At 34.6% G+C, this 17,433-nt stretch overlaps 1 protein-coding gene across 7 annotated transcripts; it reads left to right on the top strand.

Moving 5' to 3' along the window:
- Window positions 1–3,827: 3,827 nt before the first annotated feature.
- LOC134675057 (uncharacterized) lies at window positions 3,828–16,716 on the top strand. Of its 7 annotated transcripts, none has more exons than XM_063533207.1 (8): window positions 3,828–3,918; window positions 4,021–4,159; window positions 4,371–4,509; window positions 4,620–4,716; window positions 6,943–7,027; window positions 11,909–12,933; window positions 13,051–13,117; window positions 13,470–16,716. In XM_063533207.1, the coding sequence occupies exon 8, from the start codon at window positions 13,717–13,719 to the stop codon at window positions 16,393–16,395; it is 2,679 nt and encodes an 892-aa protein (XP_063389277.1). In that variant the 5' UTR covers window positions 3,828–3,918; window positions 4,021–4,159; window positions 4,371–4,509; window positions 4,620–4,716; window positions 6,943–7,027; window positions 11,909–12,933; window positions 13,051–13,117; window positions 13,470–13,716; the 3' UTR covers window positions 16,396–16,716. The 7 variants fall into 7 exon arrangements, 6 of the variants coding, with proteins under 6 accessions (XP_063389277.1, XP_063389274.1, XP_063389279.1 ...); XM_063533204.1 differs by having other exon boundaries at window positions 6,932–7,027; XM_063533209.1 differs by lacking the exon at window positions 11,909–12,933.
- The last annotated feature ends 717 nt before the right edge of the window (window positions 16,717–17,433 follow it).

Genomic DNA, 17,433 nt, shown 5'->3' with positions numbered 1-17,433 from the left:
TGGTACAAAAGATGGTCAGACAATATTGGGTAACACATCACCAGCATCTGGCATGCAAAAAACTAAAACTACAACTAAAACTAAGTTTAAACAGTCATAAGTCATAATAGTCGAGGCCTAATATTATATTATGTCACCCACCTCAGTCAAAAGATGCCATGTATTCCTCGATGGAATAGAAGGCCTTTTGTACGAGCCATGCTATTAGTTTCCCCTTAAACATTTTCAAAGGCAACTGTTTGATGTTATTATCCAGTCTATTATAGGTTTTTATGCTCATACAAAAAGTGTTTCTACTATATGAATCTGTTTTTTGCAAGGTATGGCTATAGCCTATCAGGGTACCAGGATTTTGTCAATCCAATAATCCTTTCTATATGGACATGTTTACTTGCAAGTTGTCTATCTTTTATGATTGTTAAACCTGGTATCTGTGATTTTCCTTTCATAAAAGTATATATGTTGCAGTCAAAAGTGTGAACTGGTCAAAAGAACTTTTAACCGATAAAAACGGGCTCAGGTAAAACTACTTTTGACCAACATGCTCAGTCAAAAGCAGTTTTGCCTGTTTTTGTCGGTTAAAAGTTCTTTTGACCAGTTCACACTTTTGACTGCGATATATATATCTTTACAGTAATGTTTTTGTCTATAAACACATCTTGTACTGTAAATCCTCTATCTGCTAGTACACTGTCACCACTTTCACACTTTGACACTAGACCACTTCGTTCAACTGTCTGCCTGTCACTTATAGATCCAGCATTATGCTTGTGAACAATACAATAGTAATACACATGGTGTTGCTTCTACTAAGACCTGTTTGACATCTTTAAACAGTTTTCTGTGACTTATTTTTTCATAACGCTCCTGCCGTTTAAGCGCTTCTGGTGTTACTTGTTTTATTTTAGTGAAACAGAATATGGTTGGTACTGCAGTCTTTTTTAAGAACTTTGCAACTGGTTCATTGTCTGAAAATTAAAAAATAATGTTTAGAAAGTACAAATAGTACTAATACTGAGCCAGGTATGTATTAACTAGGACACATCACATCACCTCATATCAGTTGTGCCGCTTAATTTTAAACTCAGGTAAATTAATTCTACTCTAAGGTTGATTATTATTCAGATTATTATATTATTTTTTAAATAACCAACCTTACAGCAGAATAGATTTACCTAAGTTTGAAGTTAAGTGACACAGTTTATGTTAGAATTCAAGACAATTATGCCGAACTTACTAGCATTAAAGTTAAATTGTATTTCATTTTGTGCTAATAAAGATATTCTATTCTATTCATTTATTAATTTACTTACCTGTATATCTACTTTTTCCAAAATAATCATCTTCCTTAAAATGCATTGCACATAAGCGGGCTGAATCCCTTGCCCTAAAGTTTTTAATACGCAGAGCAGTTTCCCAACGTTTTCTTCGTGTTGGGTCCTTGGGAAATAAATGAGCTCCTCTGTTTGTACAATTTGGCGCACTACATTCAGGCATTTTTGAGAAAATTGTACAAGTTTAGAATAACTTACTTACAAAAAACAAAAAATGTATGTGGTTTGACAGTTTTTATGTCAAAGCGAGGTAAAATCGCTAATTCGCCACCAGGCTCCTATTTCACCAACGTGACAGGTCCGACAATTGACGACATCACTGTTACTGACGTCACAGGCCTCCATAGGCTACAGTAACCGCTTACCATCAGACGGGCGGTGTGCCAGTTAATAAGTACTTATTTTGCGAAGCTAATGACAATTGTCACAAGAAATACGATACGACAATTGTCACGAAATTCCGTGAAATAGGGGCCTGGCGGGATAAAAAGTTAGTTTTCCTCCCAATTAATTTTTAAGTAAATATGGAATAGGGTAAAATGCCCCAATTAGAAAAAAGGTAATCGATCATGACGTCCTTTTTATAAAAAAAAATACTTTTTAAAAATAAGTCACAGCAAATATGTTACAAAAAATTATGAACTAAATAAAAACTACATAAAGCTACAACTAACTACAAGATAAACTAAAATTATAAATAAAAACTTGGCTCCAGCTCTGTGCCTTTGGGCAGGGTGCCAAGAAGGCTGGCGGCATTGCCGCGCTGTCCAATTGTATTTTTCCACAGTTTTGTCTTTTCTAGTTCCACTAGGTACGGCCAGGGTCAGCATCAGCTCAGCTCTATGTATACTAATACCTTCTCCAGAATGTAACAAACACTTTTCTGAAAACCACATCAAAATCGGTTCAGCTAAACGCGAGATAATCGCGGACACATACACCGTGTAACATTAGGAAGCCGAATAATTTTAACAGCGTATTCCTGATCATATTTAGAGACAAAAATGTCCTATAAACTTTTTTGAAATTCGCCTAGTTTCAGAGATAATATTATTAAAAAAAAAAACAAGTTTTTATTGTTACAAGTTGTGTGATGTTGCTGCTATGAGACGTAGTCTAAATATCCTTATTGATAGATGTCCAAAAGTGACAAGTAAGAGTGACATTCCATTTCCAACTGCAGCTGCAATACTGTTCATTTTACTATGGAAATTGACAATGACAGCGACACGTTTCCATAGTAAAATGAACAGTATTGCAGCTGCAGTTGGAAATGGAATGTCACTCTAACACTTTGCAAAAAATAGGTTTTACGAAAAAAAATTTAAAAATCAATTTTAAGTGAAAAGTTTACCAATCAACATCAAATAACATTTATTTATTATGTACAAATACATTCAAAAAATTTAAAAAACAAAACAAAAAAATTTTTTTTTTGGCGAGGTAGACCTAAACTGATATTACATTTTTTCTTTCTTTTGACCTCAGAAATGCGTGGTTAAAGTTATTCGGTTAAAGTTACGGTGTAACATCCTCATGTTACACCGTGTATACATACAAACACCGTTCCGTGTAGTTTTGGACATATTATAAAAGTTATTCAACGATTAATGCAGGTGGCTGGTAATAGGGCACTTTACCCTATGATAATAAATCTTCCTATCCCAGCTTTTTGCCACAGCTGCTCGCAGCGGGTCCGCTTGGCAACTAATCCCGGGAATTGGCGTAGGCACTAGTTCTTACAGTAGCGACTGCCATCTGACCTTCTAACCCAGAGAGGAAACTAGGAAACTTGTTGGAATTAGTCCGGTTTCCTCACGATGTTTTCCCCTTCATCGAAAAGCGATTCATCACCATCTCGACCTATATACGTCCCACTGCTGGGCACAGGCCTCCTCTCGAGCGCGGAAAAGCGATTGGTAAATATCAAATGATACCCATTTCGTACATAAATTCTTTTCAACTTTACCGTATGATAAGCTACAAAAAAAAAATTAGAAAACTAAGGGATTCAAATAGGTCATTCATTGGCTCCAGGGAACCCCTTAATGTAAATTACAGCATCAAAGTTGGAAACAACAAAACTTACGATGTTATTATGTACCAATGTCAGCAATTATTATTGATAAAATTGTGTACCTAATTATTAATTTCGAAAAATAAACTATAAATCTTTTTAAGCACGGCAACCCCAAATATGAATTCATAACCGTTAGCACTCGCGGATTGGACGAATTTTGTGCGGCACTGGAACACACCCAATCACGGATCACTATTTTTACGCGCGCGAATGGCGCGCAAGCTACATGGATCACGCGATCGCTAGTCAAGCGCACCATGAAGCGCACCCCACGCCACGCACCTGAGGGCTTACCGCGAACCACGTTCGACGTGTTGCCTCTCTGCCGCACCTGTGAATTTGTACGTAAGTGTGACAGGGAGGCAACACGTCGAACGTGGTTCGCGTTAGGCCTTCTGCAGCTGCGTTGGTGCGCAGTTGTTCACTTCAAAATGGCGCTCGCTGTGCGTAGAAAGTAGTACTCGTGTAAACGTGTAAAATTGGAGATAGCATAGAAGAAAACTGGTAAATATAAGTATTAGATATACCTTTACTTTCTTTCATCGAATATCTAGTGAAATCTGCATTAGACCTCAAAGCGTTATGTACTTAATGTGATTGTTCCAGAAAGGGTTCGCGGTTCAACTTTTTCTAACGGTTTCCTCAGCGTCCTTTACGAAGTTCAGTTGATATCGTGTCCACGTCCAGGGTAGATCAGACCAGATCTGCAAATCTTGGAGCACTCGTCGTATGCCATTAAAAAAATGTAAGTATTTACTAGCTACATCTAAATTTAAAACGATATTAGTACATGCTTGATTTTGTAGGTTAATTGTGTAAACGTGTAAAATTGGAGATAGCATAGAAGAAAACTGGTAAATATAAGTATTAGATATACCTTTACTTTCTTGCATCGAATATCTAGTGAAATCTGCATTAGACCTTAAAGCGTTATGTACTTAATATGATTGTTCCAGAAAGGGTTCGCGGTTCAACTTTTTCTAACGGTTTCCTCAGCGTCCTTTACGAAGTTCAGTTGATATCGTGTCCACGTCCAGGGTAGATCAGACCAGATCTGCAAATCTTGGAGCACTCGTCGTATGCCATTAAAAAAATGTAAGTATTTACTAGCTACATCTAAATTTAAAACGATATTAGTACATGCTTGATTTTGTAGGTTAATTAAATAGTCACCAACACTAATAAATTGTGTTATTCCTTCACAGTAAAACATGCCTGTTATAAAAATTTGGTCTGTAGATCAAAAAATCAAAAAAGCGGTTCAAATAATGGACCCAACAATAGAAAATGTTATTGAAAATGGTGAGTAAATCTAAATTAATTTGACTTTTCGTAATGAAATATTTTTTGTGTAATTGTAGAATGTAGTGTATTGTAGAATAGACTATAATTGGATACCTATTGTTAAGCATTAATGTGCTGACTCAAACCACATTTATTTTGCAGTAACATCGTTGCTTATCATGAACAGTGGTACAACTAAAAATGAAATGCTATTTATTGCATTTAATATTCTATCTTTTACTGGTAAGATTTAAAGTCGTGATGTCAATTTAAAAATTAGACGCTTGAAGTTGACATATTGCAAAATCAATGTGGTTTGACATATTAATATTTTTGCTAAACAGTATCCAATTAGGTATGTAGATTGTAGATAGAGGCCTATTTTCTGTCACTTAATTAGATCTATTCGTGCCGATATACCTCTATGTAAATACATACAAACTTGTTATACCCTCTCTCATATATCTATGTGAATGGTAGTAGAGTCGCACCAAGAAAAGTCTGCAGCAGATTTGATAGCCCACGCAGTGTGTTATTTATACGTCATAATTTCATAGAAGTTTGACGTTTAAAATGACACTTGCACTGCGTGGGCTATCAAAATCACTGCAGACTTTTCACAGTCTGACTCTATTAAGCAAATATTTAATTACATTGTACGCCATAGCGCTAACTTGAAAAGTCACACTTACATACAGAAATTTGTTTAACATATTAAGTAATTAGTGATCACCTGATCGGTTACAACATTCTAATTTACATGTATGTATGACGACCGGTCTGGCCTAGTGGGTAGTGACCCTGCCTGCGAAGCCGATGGTCCTGGGTTCGAATCCCAGTAAGGGCATTTATTTGTATGATGATACAGATATTTGTTCCTGAGTCATGGGTGTTTTCTATGTATTTAAGTATTTGTATATAAAAAAAAACTCATTTATTGTAAAATTTATATTAATAATACAAAACTAAAATTAACTAAAAACTAAAGCTAAAATTTAAAAAAACCTATCAAAATTTTGCGCCCTTGGTAAGGTGCCCATCACGCAGGCAGCGTTCCCACGCTGGATTGCTATGGACAATCTTTGCGCGAGAAAGCTGCCCGCGCGAGGGTCACCTGTGGCCTGCCTTAGGCGTTTGCTGAGCTCCTTGTGGAGCCCCCGTGCCCCCCTACCCCACGGACCTATATATCGTTGTCTGAGTACCTACAACACAAGCCTTATTGAGCTTACTGTGGGACTTAGTCAATCTGTGTAAGAATGTCCTATAATATTTATTTATTATTTAATTTCATTGCAGCGTTCATATAAAGGTTATTAACCATTACCAATAATTTTAATGAACCTTATTTGACTGTCTCCTTCAAAATTGTTACTTTCCTTTAATGCAACTCTGCCATACTGCCATGAAATTAAAACTTTGTTACCGATCACTACATATTAATGCCGGTTTCTAGCAAATTGACTACTGAGTTAACTGACTGCGCACTGGTTTCAATTGTTTATTTCTAGAAAAAAAATAAACATATTACTGTTTTAAATTTTCTACAGACAAAAATGTCTTGAGTGCTGGGGCCCGTTTCTAAAAGCTTGTAACTTGTAATACAAGTGGATGCCACACTTTTTGTGTCACGCAGCGATTTTGACAGCTTTTTTTAGAAAGGAACTTCCACTTGTATTACAAACTACAAGCTTTTGAGAAATGGGCCCCTGGTAGTAGTTGCTATCTGTAATTTTATGTCTTTAGCAATAGAGGTGACATGAAACATAATGTGCTTTTAGTTTCTGTAGTAAGGGGTCATCCATTAATTACATCACACGTTTAGGGGGAGGGAGGGGGTCAAGAAAATGTGACATATTGTGACATGGGGGAGGGAGACACAAACTTTGTGACGTCACTTTAACTTCATCAGTAACCAAAAATTTATTTAATTATTTTATTCGCTGTACATTTAAATAACAAGTTTTTAAAACAATAATCGTTTTTATTCGTTTAATTTTCTTTCCTAAGCAGTTTTGGGTTATAAAATTACTAATATTTATATCGTCAAAAATATTTTGATAAAATATTAATAATACTTAGATACTTACTTAATTCGATTTGGCGATTTCGTAGAAAAAATGTGACGTCACACTAGGGGGAGGGGTTTGCCAAATGTGACCAAGTGTGACAAGGAGGGGGGAGGGGTCAAAAAACCTAGAAATTCGTGTGACGTAATTAATGGACGACCCCTAAGCTTGCTTTTAGACTCTGCAAAATTGATGAGCTGCCCCAGGAGACTGCAATGCCTGCACTGTATCAAATAGTAGCTAATAACCTGCCACAAAACTTAGTAAGTTCGTTATATGTATATTTGTGACGTTTCACAGTGCAGTGTTTATAGAAGCCAAAAAAGTGACATCCTCATTTTATTGCAAATTACTGAAGTTTAGATCATTACAAATGCGAGACTAAAACTCCCGCGTGTCTAATTGGCGTAGTTTTTGTGTAATAATTTTTTGAAAATCGTGTTTTAGGCACCCGGATATTACGAAAAACTTAAAAAAAATTGCAAATCGTTTTATGAACTTTCCGTTGTTTAGTACTATTGGATAAACCGTTCGAAGACGCAATTTTAGAGGCAATTGTGACCACTCTAGGTATATTGGTTACAAAGATATTAATTAATTTATTGTTTTTGGTTTTTATTTTTTTTCTTCCATGTTCCGCCGTAGTAGGAGCCCATATTTGTATGACAGCTTCATTTATACGTCTTCTATCTACACTATTTTTTACAAGACCTAATTCCGTGGAAGATTGAATTAAAAGCCAATTATAATTTTCGGTCAGGGCTGCCACTACCAATATCCGGGTTCACCCGGATATAATATTAACGCTGTATACACAGTATAGCACTTTTATGGGTGGTAAAAATAAACTTTAATATGTTAATAAAAACCTACACATATGAAATAATAAGTTTTTTTTTAAGATTTAGTAATTTATTAGCTATAGATAACTTACAAATTCTTCCTCTTTATAATTAGGGTAGATAATATTTACATTTTGGTCGTTAGCTGTATGAGAAAAACTTAAAAAAAATTGCAAATCGTTTTATGAACTTTCCGTTGTTTAGTACTATTGGATAAACCGTTCGAAGACGCAATTTTAGAGGCAATTGTGACCACTCTAGGTATATTGGTTACAAAGATATTAATGAATTTATTGTTTTTGGTTTTTATTTTTTTTCTTCCATGTTCCGCCGTAGTAGGAGCCCATATTTGTATGACAGCTTCATTTATACGTCTTCTATCTACACTATTTTTTACAAGACCTAATTCCGTGGAAGATTGAATTAAAAGCCAATTATAATTTTCGGTCAGGGCTGCCACTACCAATATCCGGGTTCACCCGGATATAATATTAACGCTGTATACACAGTATAGCACTTTTATGGGTGGTAAAAATAAACTTTAATATGTTAATAAAAACCTACACATATGAAATAATAAGTTTTTTTTAAGATTTAGTAATTTATTAGCTATAGATAACTTACAAATTCTTCCTCTTTATAATTAGGGTAGATAATATTTACATTTTGGTCGTTAGCTGTATGAGAAAAACTTAAAAAAAATTGCAAATCGTTTTATGAACTTTCCGTTGTTTAGTACTATTGGATAAACCGTTCGAAGACGCAATTTTAGAGGCAATTGTGACCACTCTAGGTATATTGGTTACAAAGATATTAATGAATTTATTGTTTTTGGTTTTTATTTTTTTTCTTCCATGTTCCGCCGTAGTAGGAGCCCATATTTGTATGACAGCTTCATTTATACGTCTTCTATCTACACTATTTTTTACAAGACCTAATTCCGTGGAAGATTGAATTAAAAGCCAATTATAATTTTCGGTCAGGGCTGCCACTACCAATATCCGGGTTCACCCGGATATAATATTAACGCTGTATACACAGTATAGCACTTTTATGGGTGGTAAAAATAAACTTTAATATGTTAATAAAAACCTACACATATGAAATAATAAGTTTTTTTTTAAGATTTAGTAATTTATTAGCTATAGATAACTTACAAATTCTTCCTCTTTATAATTAGGGTAGATAATATTTACATTTTGGTCGTTAGCTGTATGAGAAAAACTTAAAAAAAATTGCAAATCGTTTTATGAACTTTCCGTTGTTTAGTACTATTGGATAAACCGTTCGAAGACGCAATTTTAGAGGCAATTGTGACCACTCTAGGTATATTGGTTACAAAGATATTAATGAATTTATTGTTTTTGGTTTTTATTTTTTTTCTTCCATGTTCCGCCGTAGTAGGAGCCCATATTTGTATGACAGCTTCATTTATACGTCTTCTATCTACACTAGTTTTTACAAGACCTAATTCCGTGGAAGATTGAATTTAAAGCCAATTAAAATTTTCGGTCAGGGTTGCCACTACCAATATCCGGGTTCACCCGGATATAATATTAACGCTGTATACACAGTATAGCACTTTTATGGGTGGTAAAAATAAACTTTAATATGTTAATAAAAACCTACACATATGAAATAATAAGTTTTTTTAAGATTTAGTAATTTATTAGCTATAGATAACTTACAAATTCTTCCTCTTTATAATTAGGGTAGATAATATTTACATTTTGGTCGTTAGCTGTATGAGAAAAACTTAAAAAAAATTGCAAATCGTTTTATGAACTTTCCGTTGTTTAGTACTATTGGATAAACCGTTCGAAGACGCAATTTTAGAGGCAATTGTGACCACTCTAGGTATATTGGTTACAAAGATATTAATTAATTTATTGTTTTTGGTTTTTATTTTTTTTCTTCCATGTTCCGCCGTAGTAGGAGCCCATATTTGTATGACAGCTTCATTTATACGTCTTCTATCTACACTATTTTTTACAAGACCTAATTCCGTGGAAGATTGAATTTAAAGCCAATTCAAAATTTGCGGTCAGGGCTGCCACTACCAATATCCGGGTTCACCCGGATATAATATTAACGCTGTATACACAGTATAGCACTTTTATGGGTGGTAAAAATAAACTTTAATATGTTAATAAAAACCTACACATATGAAATAATAAGTTTTTTTTAAGATTTAGTAATTTATTAGCTAAAGATAACTTACAAATTCTTCCTCTTTATAATTAGGGTAGATAATATTTACATTTTGGTCGTTAGCTGTATGACAGTCGACTACAAAGAGACGTATACCCTTTTGGACCTCATTACCATGCAGTAAGGTGAAACACTGCTGTATATATCTTTTTTTAGTTGGCTCATCAGGTCGGGTCATCATTTTCTACTTCGAGGCTCTCTGCCCCATCTTGCACCTCGTAATAACTGTCGTCTGGACAGAACTCGGACGTTGGTGTTGGGATTTACTCCTGAGATTCCTGTGCATGCGGTGTTCGGAAAAAATAGACAACAGCTCTCTTCTGTATTTAATTACAAATAAAGTTTTTAAATATGTTGTATTTAATCCCAATCATCAAAAATCAAAAAATTCTCCCAATAATTCTTTTTTAGGCCTTGGTGATCCAAACGGCGATTCCAAATCCACAGGCATTCTTTTAAAATTCAGTATAAGTAGTCTAAATAATACAAGTTTCAGATCAGTTATCATCCTTGGCGATCCAAACGACGATTCCAATTCCAAACCGGTATTCTTTTAAAATTCAGTATCTCTTCTAAGTCCATATCAGCATCTGAAACAAAAAATATATTGAAACGTACTGCCCTAAATTTAAATTCCAATTATTAAATGTTTAAAAATTAAATTAAATAAAGTAAGGGTCAAGTACGAGTTGGAGTTGCACATTGAGGATCCGTGTCATCGTACACTGTATGACATGGTAAAATTTTTTTAGACCCTTCGTATGCGAACCCGACTCTCACTTGCCTGATAGGTACTTACTAAATCAGTTCTCGAAGCAGTGGGACCACATTTTCTTCCATATGAACTCGAAACCAGATATCCCCAAGAAAATGGCGTATAAATAAAAATACCGAAGTGCCAACCCTAGCGGCCGGATAACCCGGATATAAAGTGTTTCGATGATTACTAGAATGTTCCACGGAATTAGGTCTTGTAAAAAATAGGGTGGATAGAAGACATATAAATGAAGCTGTCATACAAATATGGGCTCCTACTACGGCGGAACATGGAAGAAAAAAAATGAAAACCAAGAACAATAAATTTATTAATATCTTTATAACCAATATACCTAGAGAAGTCACAATTGCCACTAAATTTGCGTCTTTGAATGGTTTATCCAATAGAACTAAACAACAGAAAGTTGACAAAATAATTTGCAAATTATTAACGTTTTTCGTAAAATCTTAGGGCCTAAAACACGATCTTCAAAAATTTATTACACAAAAACTATGCAAATTGGACACGCCGGACACGCGGGAGTTTTAGTCTCGCATTTGTAATGATCTAAACTTCAGTAATTTGCAATAAAATGAGCACTTTTTTTTGGCTTCTATAAAACACTGCGCTTTCGGGAAAAATGTTGATACCTTTTTACCTTTTTTAACCGCCTTCAAAAAAAAGGTACTCAGTTTGACCCGTATATATGTATATTTGTTCGGGATTATTTCGCGTTTGGCTGAACCGATTTTGATGCATTCAATTAATGTAGTATGATACCTTTGGGTATGGTGCTTTACGCACACAAGTGTCCCATCCCCTCCCCCTGACGCAACCCCCCCTTTTAGCATGAATGGTGAGTCTTACCAAAAAGTTGCATGTGACCTTTTTTGTTTAAAATTTATTGAGGATTATTTCTTACCTTGACACTTTATTCCTAACTCTAATACTTTTCTCAAAAATTAAAAAAAAAACCGTCAACCGGGACATATTTCATGCTAAAAGGGGGGGTTGCGTCAGGGGGAGGGGATGGGATGGGACACTAGTGTGCGTAAAGCACCATACTCAAAGGTATCATACTACATTACATAATTTGTTTGTCTTCCCCATACATTTGAACACAACTTGATCGAATCATGGGGCGTTTCTTTGATTATAAAAAGTTTCTTAGACACAACGCCCCTCGCTGTTATGCTAAAATATTATAATTTATTGTAATAATAATTGTAATATGTTCTAACCATCCGTAGGTTCTCATATTAAAGTTATTGCTGTATATTTTTTGTTTATGTTAATTGTAACCATTTTATAAAAAAAAAACATCTTTATTACAGCAAATGAAAGGAATATATACGGATCAAAGATTTTTTTGATTGATGGCACAGAAATAGAAGACAATGAAGCTCTCAAAGAACTCCAAAATGAGGTTATACTTATAGGGGATAACTGGAAACCTGATCAAAGCGATAATCAAAGTCGCACAGCAACAGCGTCTACAATCACTGCTCCTAATTCACCAACAACAAGCATAATTAGCAATAACAGCGACACAAGCATAAATAGCTTTGCGTTTGACATTCCCTATAACAAACTTCCATCGTCGCTTTTGACAAAATTAAATGATTGTAAACCGATTTCTAATACCGAAGTCAACACTATCGTGAGAACTGTAACAGATGAACTCTTCCAGGAAACAAAAGCATCAAGATCAGCTTACAGAGTGGTTGCACGAGATTTGTGTGACAAATATCCACAGCTTTATGACAGAGATGCTGATACAAACGAACTCATAGGAACAGGCTACCACACCATTTTTAAAAAAGTTGAAGAGAGAGTTCATTATCTACAAAGGCCGAATAAAATGGATACCTTAGGATCAAGAAAGAAATCTCGAGTCGTTAAAAATTTGAGTGCTGGCTGCAAAGAATGGCAACCCAGTGATCCTGGTAATGTGGATCTTGAAACTTTAGATTCTAAAAAGGACTGGCTAAAATCGGTTTCTTCCATAAAGGAAAGAGATGAATCAAAAGTTGAATTCTACATGAACGAGACCTATGCACAGCAAAGGATATTTCTGAACTCAGCACCTGCCGTAACACATATTCTTAACGAATGGCCAGTATTGTTAGAGGAGAAATATATGATTTCGCATTTTGATCGTCTTTGTGCCTTGAATTCTGGCCAGTGTATGGATGCATTTCAAAATAAAACGACGGCATTGAATGAGCGGTTGAAAACTTTGATCACGAAGAAAAAAAATAAGACATGCACTGTTAATGACAATAACTTGAATTGTAACCTACAGATGGTTGCAACTTATTTCAATGAAGATATAAAACTCATATACCAAGCACATGAGGTATCTATATATATATATATATATATATTTCATTCATAATCCATTTTCTTCCGGATGTGGTTCCATTCTAAATATAGTAGTTCCATTTACTAATCTTATTAACTTTTTCTTTTCCAGAAACCATTAACCAGGGTTCAAGTTGCAGAGCTACCCGAAATAGCTGCGCCTAACATTGTATTTTTAGGTGAGACTTAATTATTATTACAATGATAAAATGCCTTACCTGCGAAGCACCACACTGTATGTTTCATATAATTTATAATATGAAACATACAGTGTTAAAACGTAAATGTATTGAATAAACCTGTGGCCCTAGTGAAAAAGGGTACAAGTGTCGCGCAGCTTAGTTTTAAAAGGGGCATAAGTGTTGCATGGAACTTATACCCTTTTAAAACTGCGCTGCCCGAGACTTGTACACTTACTCACTAGTAGTGCCACTTAACGTAATACGATAAATTATTTTATTTGAGGAGGAGGTATAAAATTTGGGAGCCTATTATATTTCCTGTTTTAACCATTTTGTTTTTTGCCCACAGATAATGAAAATATATATTACTTGCTGGTAGAAAAAACGATTGTTAGCGAAACTGCGAGTCTGTCTACGTCGTTACAACTACTGATGGCGGCTTACTTCAACTTGAATATGGAATATCCAGTGCACTGTCAAAACACATTGGAATTTCTTCAAAGGTTTGTGTTTAAAATAAACCCTAAAGAAGGAAGTAAAGTCCGTAAAGGACGCACGCTGAATAAAGTGATTAGTTTAATCAGTAAAATCCAGTAATGGCATTTACATGCGGTTATTGTGGCGAGAATTTCTCCACAGTAATTTCGTACAATAACCATCAAAAAAGTCACAGGTTCTGTAAAAATGTAAAATTTCCGTGTGTTGATCCTTTGTGTAAGAGTGTTTTCAATAATTATGAGTCTTTTAGAAATCACAATTTTAGATTGCATCAGCCTGGGACTAGTACTGATAGTCCACGAGTTGACATTAATTCAACCTATTCTAAGTGTACAGAATGTAATCAGAGAATATTGTTAAAAAATGTCGAATACCATTCAAGAACTCATGATATTCAATCCGGAAAAGCAGTAACTTGTCCATATAATCTTTCATCTGAAACAACTTCATGTGGTTCGTCTACTTTTACTAGTATACCATCATTAAAAAGTCATGTGTATCGCAATCATTTTAACTCTGTTTCGAATTTGACAGATCAAGATTTTTTAAACCCGAGTAGCCTAGATCACGTTCAGCCTACTACTAGCGATATTCAAGATTGTAATATGTCTGACGATTTAGAAGTCAATACGGATCTTAATAACGAAACTGATTTGTTATTTTTGAAACCATTGCTGTTACTTTTACTCAAGTTAGAGGCACGAAATTTTCTTTCTCAAGATGCTATTTGCAGTGTGGTAGAAGGTTATTCAGATGTCCATGAAAATTCTTTGAAAAATATTAAAATTAAATGTCTACATGCTCTTGAAACTTATCCAGATTCTAAAGAAGCTATGGAGAAACATGTTTTCAATTCGACATATGAAGATAGTATGAATGGCAGTTGGTCTAAAAAGTTGACAAGCAAGTACTTAAGATTTAAACTTTACTCGGAACTTTGTAACATTGTGTTACCAATTTCTATAATGTTAGGTAGAAACAATTTTAACAAAATGTGTTCCTTACAATATATACCAATCATAGACACCATTAGAACGTGGTTTGCAGATAAGACATTTCTTGAACAATTTCAAAACCCAAAAAATAAAGTAAATGATGTTTTAAAAGATATAACATGTGGCTCAAAAATGTGTAATAACGAATTCATAAATAATCCAAACACATTAAAAATAATACTGTATCAAGACGCCTTTGAAGTTTGTAATCCCTTGGGATCATCTAAGATCAAACATAAAATACTAGGAGTTTACATGACGCTGGTAAATGTTTTTCCTTATAATAGGTCTAAAATAGATAACATGAAACTGGTATTATTGTGCAAGGAAAAACATTTAAAAGAGTTCGGTCATGATAAAATTTTTGGTAAATTAACGGAAGACCTTAGAAGCTTAGAAACACGTGGAGTGTATATTAAAGAGTGTAATCAAATTATTTATGGCACTCTTCTGACAATAATTGGTGACAATTTGGGAAGTCATACCATTGGTGGTTTTGTTGAAAACTTTAATGTAAAATATTTTTGCAGGTTTTGTTTAATTGAGAAAGAACCTTTTGCGCAAAATCCAATACTGTTAGGAAAAAAAAGAACTATTGAAGACTATAACGAAGACGTAAAAATCTCTAACCAATTACATGAGGATGGTAGTTCATCGGTTCATAATCGAGGGGTTAAACAGGACTCCGTTTTTAACCAAATCGAAAACTATCATGTCATTGACGGTTTGCCTCCGTGTTTAGGACATGATTTATTTGAGGGTGTTGTGCAATTTGACATCGCTTTAGCTATCAACTATTTCATCAATAACAAAAGCTTTACGCCAAATTTTTTAAACATGAAAATGGAACGTTTGTCGAAAATGGAAAAAAAAAGTGTGCCACCACCCTTTAAAGCTGGCTCTGTTAAAATAGGGGGTCAAGCTCTTGAAAACTGGCATTTTCTAAATTATTTGCCGCTAATTTTATTAAACTCTGTAAATATTCACGACCCTGTCTGGCAAATGATAATAAAGTTGCGGGAAATAGCACAACTTATTTGCGCATATGAGATATCTATTGGTCAAACAGCTTTATTATCATCTGGCACAAAAGAATATTTAATACTTAGGAAACAGTTATTCCCTAATACTCCGCTAAGACCTAAACATCACTACCTATTACACTATGGTGAATTGACGAGAATTCATGGACCGTTGATCTATTCTTGGACGCTTAGATTTGAAAGCAAACATAGGTTTTTCAAAAACGTTGTCCGACACCTTCCAAATTTTGTCAATATCACACTTTCACTATCAAATCGTCATCAACTACACGAGGGTTATCTTTCTCAGGGTATTCGGTATGATACCAAATTATTTTCCAAACATTCTCGTGTACACAGAATCGACGAACTACCATCAAGCGTTAGGTGCTTGATTTCTAACACCACCCCTGGAACAATCCTCTCGGCTTCGCAAATAGGTTACAGGGGGATAAATTATGCAACAGGCGATTACCTTCTCTATAAACATGAAGAAAACGTACTGAATTTCCTTGAAGTAGAGATGATTCTATTTAGTGATACGTATGAAAATCCATATTTCATTGGATGTAATCATAAATTTCAATATAATTCAGAAATAGGCTTATGCCAAAAGCTTTTTACACCTCAATCAGATCTTAATGAAAAAAAAATATGTAGTGACTACCAAAGCTTGCTACATTTTAACACTTATAAAACACATATTATTGACAATTGCCATTTTATATGTCTGCATCATGCTTATTTAGATTTGCTTTAGAAACTTCTAGCTAGGTTTATCGAGTTTCAGTCGCAAGATCAATGTGTGACAAAATTCACGAATTGGACCAATTATTAATAGGTAGTATACTTTTTTTGTACCAGAGTATCTGATTGTACCCTTTTGAAATAAACAAATTAATTATGCCTTCAAATGTCCGTTAATTTGCCAAATAATTTATTACAATAGACTTCCGAACACTTTGGAACCTTGGTTTCGCTCAATAGTCTCTTTAATACGGTTAGTAGTAGTAGTAGTTAGTGACAAAATTAAATGATTGTAAACCGATTTCTAATGCCGAAGTCAACGCTATCGTGAGAACTGTATAACAGATTAAAGGTTTCGTCACACAGGCGCGTTTTCAGGGCGGGGCGTGAGCTTGGCGCGCCGCTTTTACATATAAAACGCTCACGCCCCGCCCTGAAAACGCGCCTGTGTGACGGAACCTGAACTCTTCCAAGAATCAAAAGTAACACCAAGATCAGCTTGCAGAGTGATTGCACGGGATTTGTGTGACAAATTTTCACAACTTTATGACAGAGATGCTGATACAAAAAAACTAATAGTAGGAGATCCCACATATGGTCGACCTTTACCAATCTGTCTGACGGATGAAAGCATGAAAATATGAAAAAAAATATGTTCCAGAACATAAATTAATAGGGTTACCTAAAGAAATACGGTCAAGGCTATTTTTAATTTCATGTATTACAGCACGCTACATTTATACTATACTATTTTTACTGTTTTTATAAGTATTGAATTCTAACAATATTTAGGTGGTAACTACTTACTGGGAATAAAATTCCACCAAGCCGAGTTAGTGGTAACTAGTGGGATTTTTTTTCCCAGTAGTTACCAGTGGTAAAAGGTGGAAAAAAAATCCCAGTAGTTACCACTGGTAATAACTTGGTGGTATGTAGTGAGTTTTTTAAGCACTATTTTCATGTTTTTTTTTGAAAACCCTATTTATTTTAAAACTCATATCAAATATCATCTTACAACACTGGTATCAAACGAAAAAACAAGAAAAAAAAT

This window comes from Cydia fagiglandana, chromosome 21 (genome assembly GCF_963556715.1).
Source record: "Cydia fagiglandana chromosome 21, ilCydFagi1.1, whole genome shotgun sequence".
In the NCBI taxonomy this organism is placed as follows: domain Eukaryota; kingdom Metazoa; phylum Arthropoda; class Insecta; order Lepidoptera; family Tortricidae; genus Cydia; species Cydia fagiglandana.
Note: the sequence above shows the minus strand (reverse complement) of the source record. Positions and strands in the feature narration are given on the sequence as shown.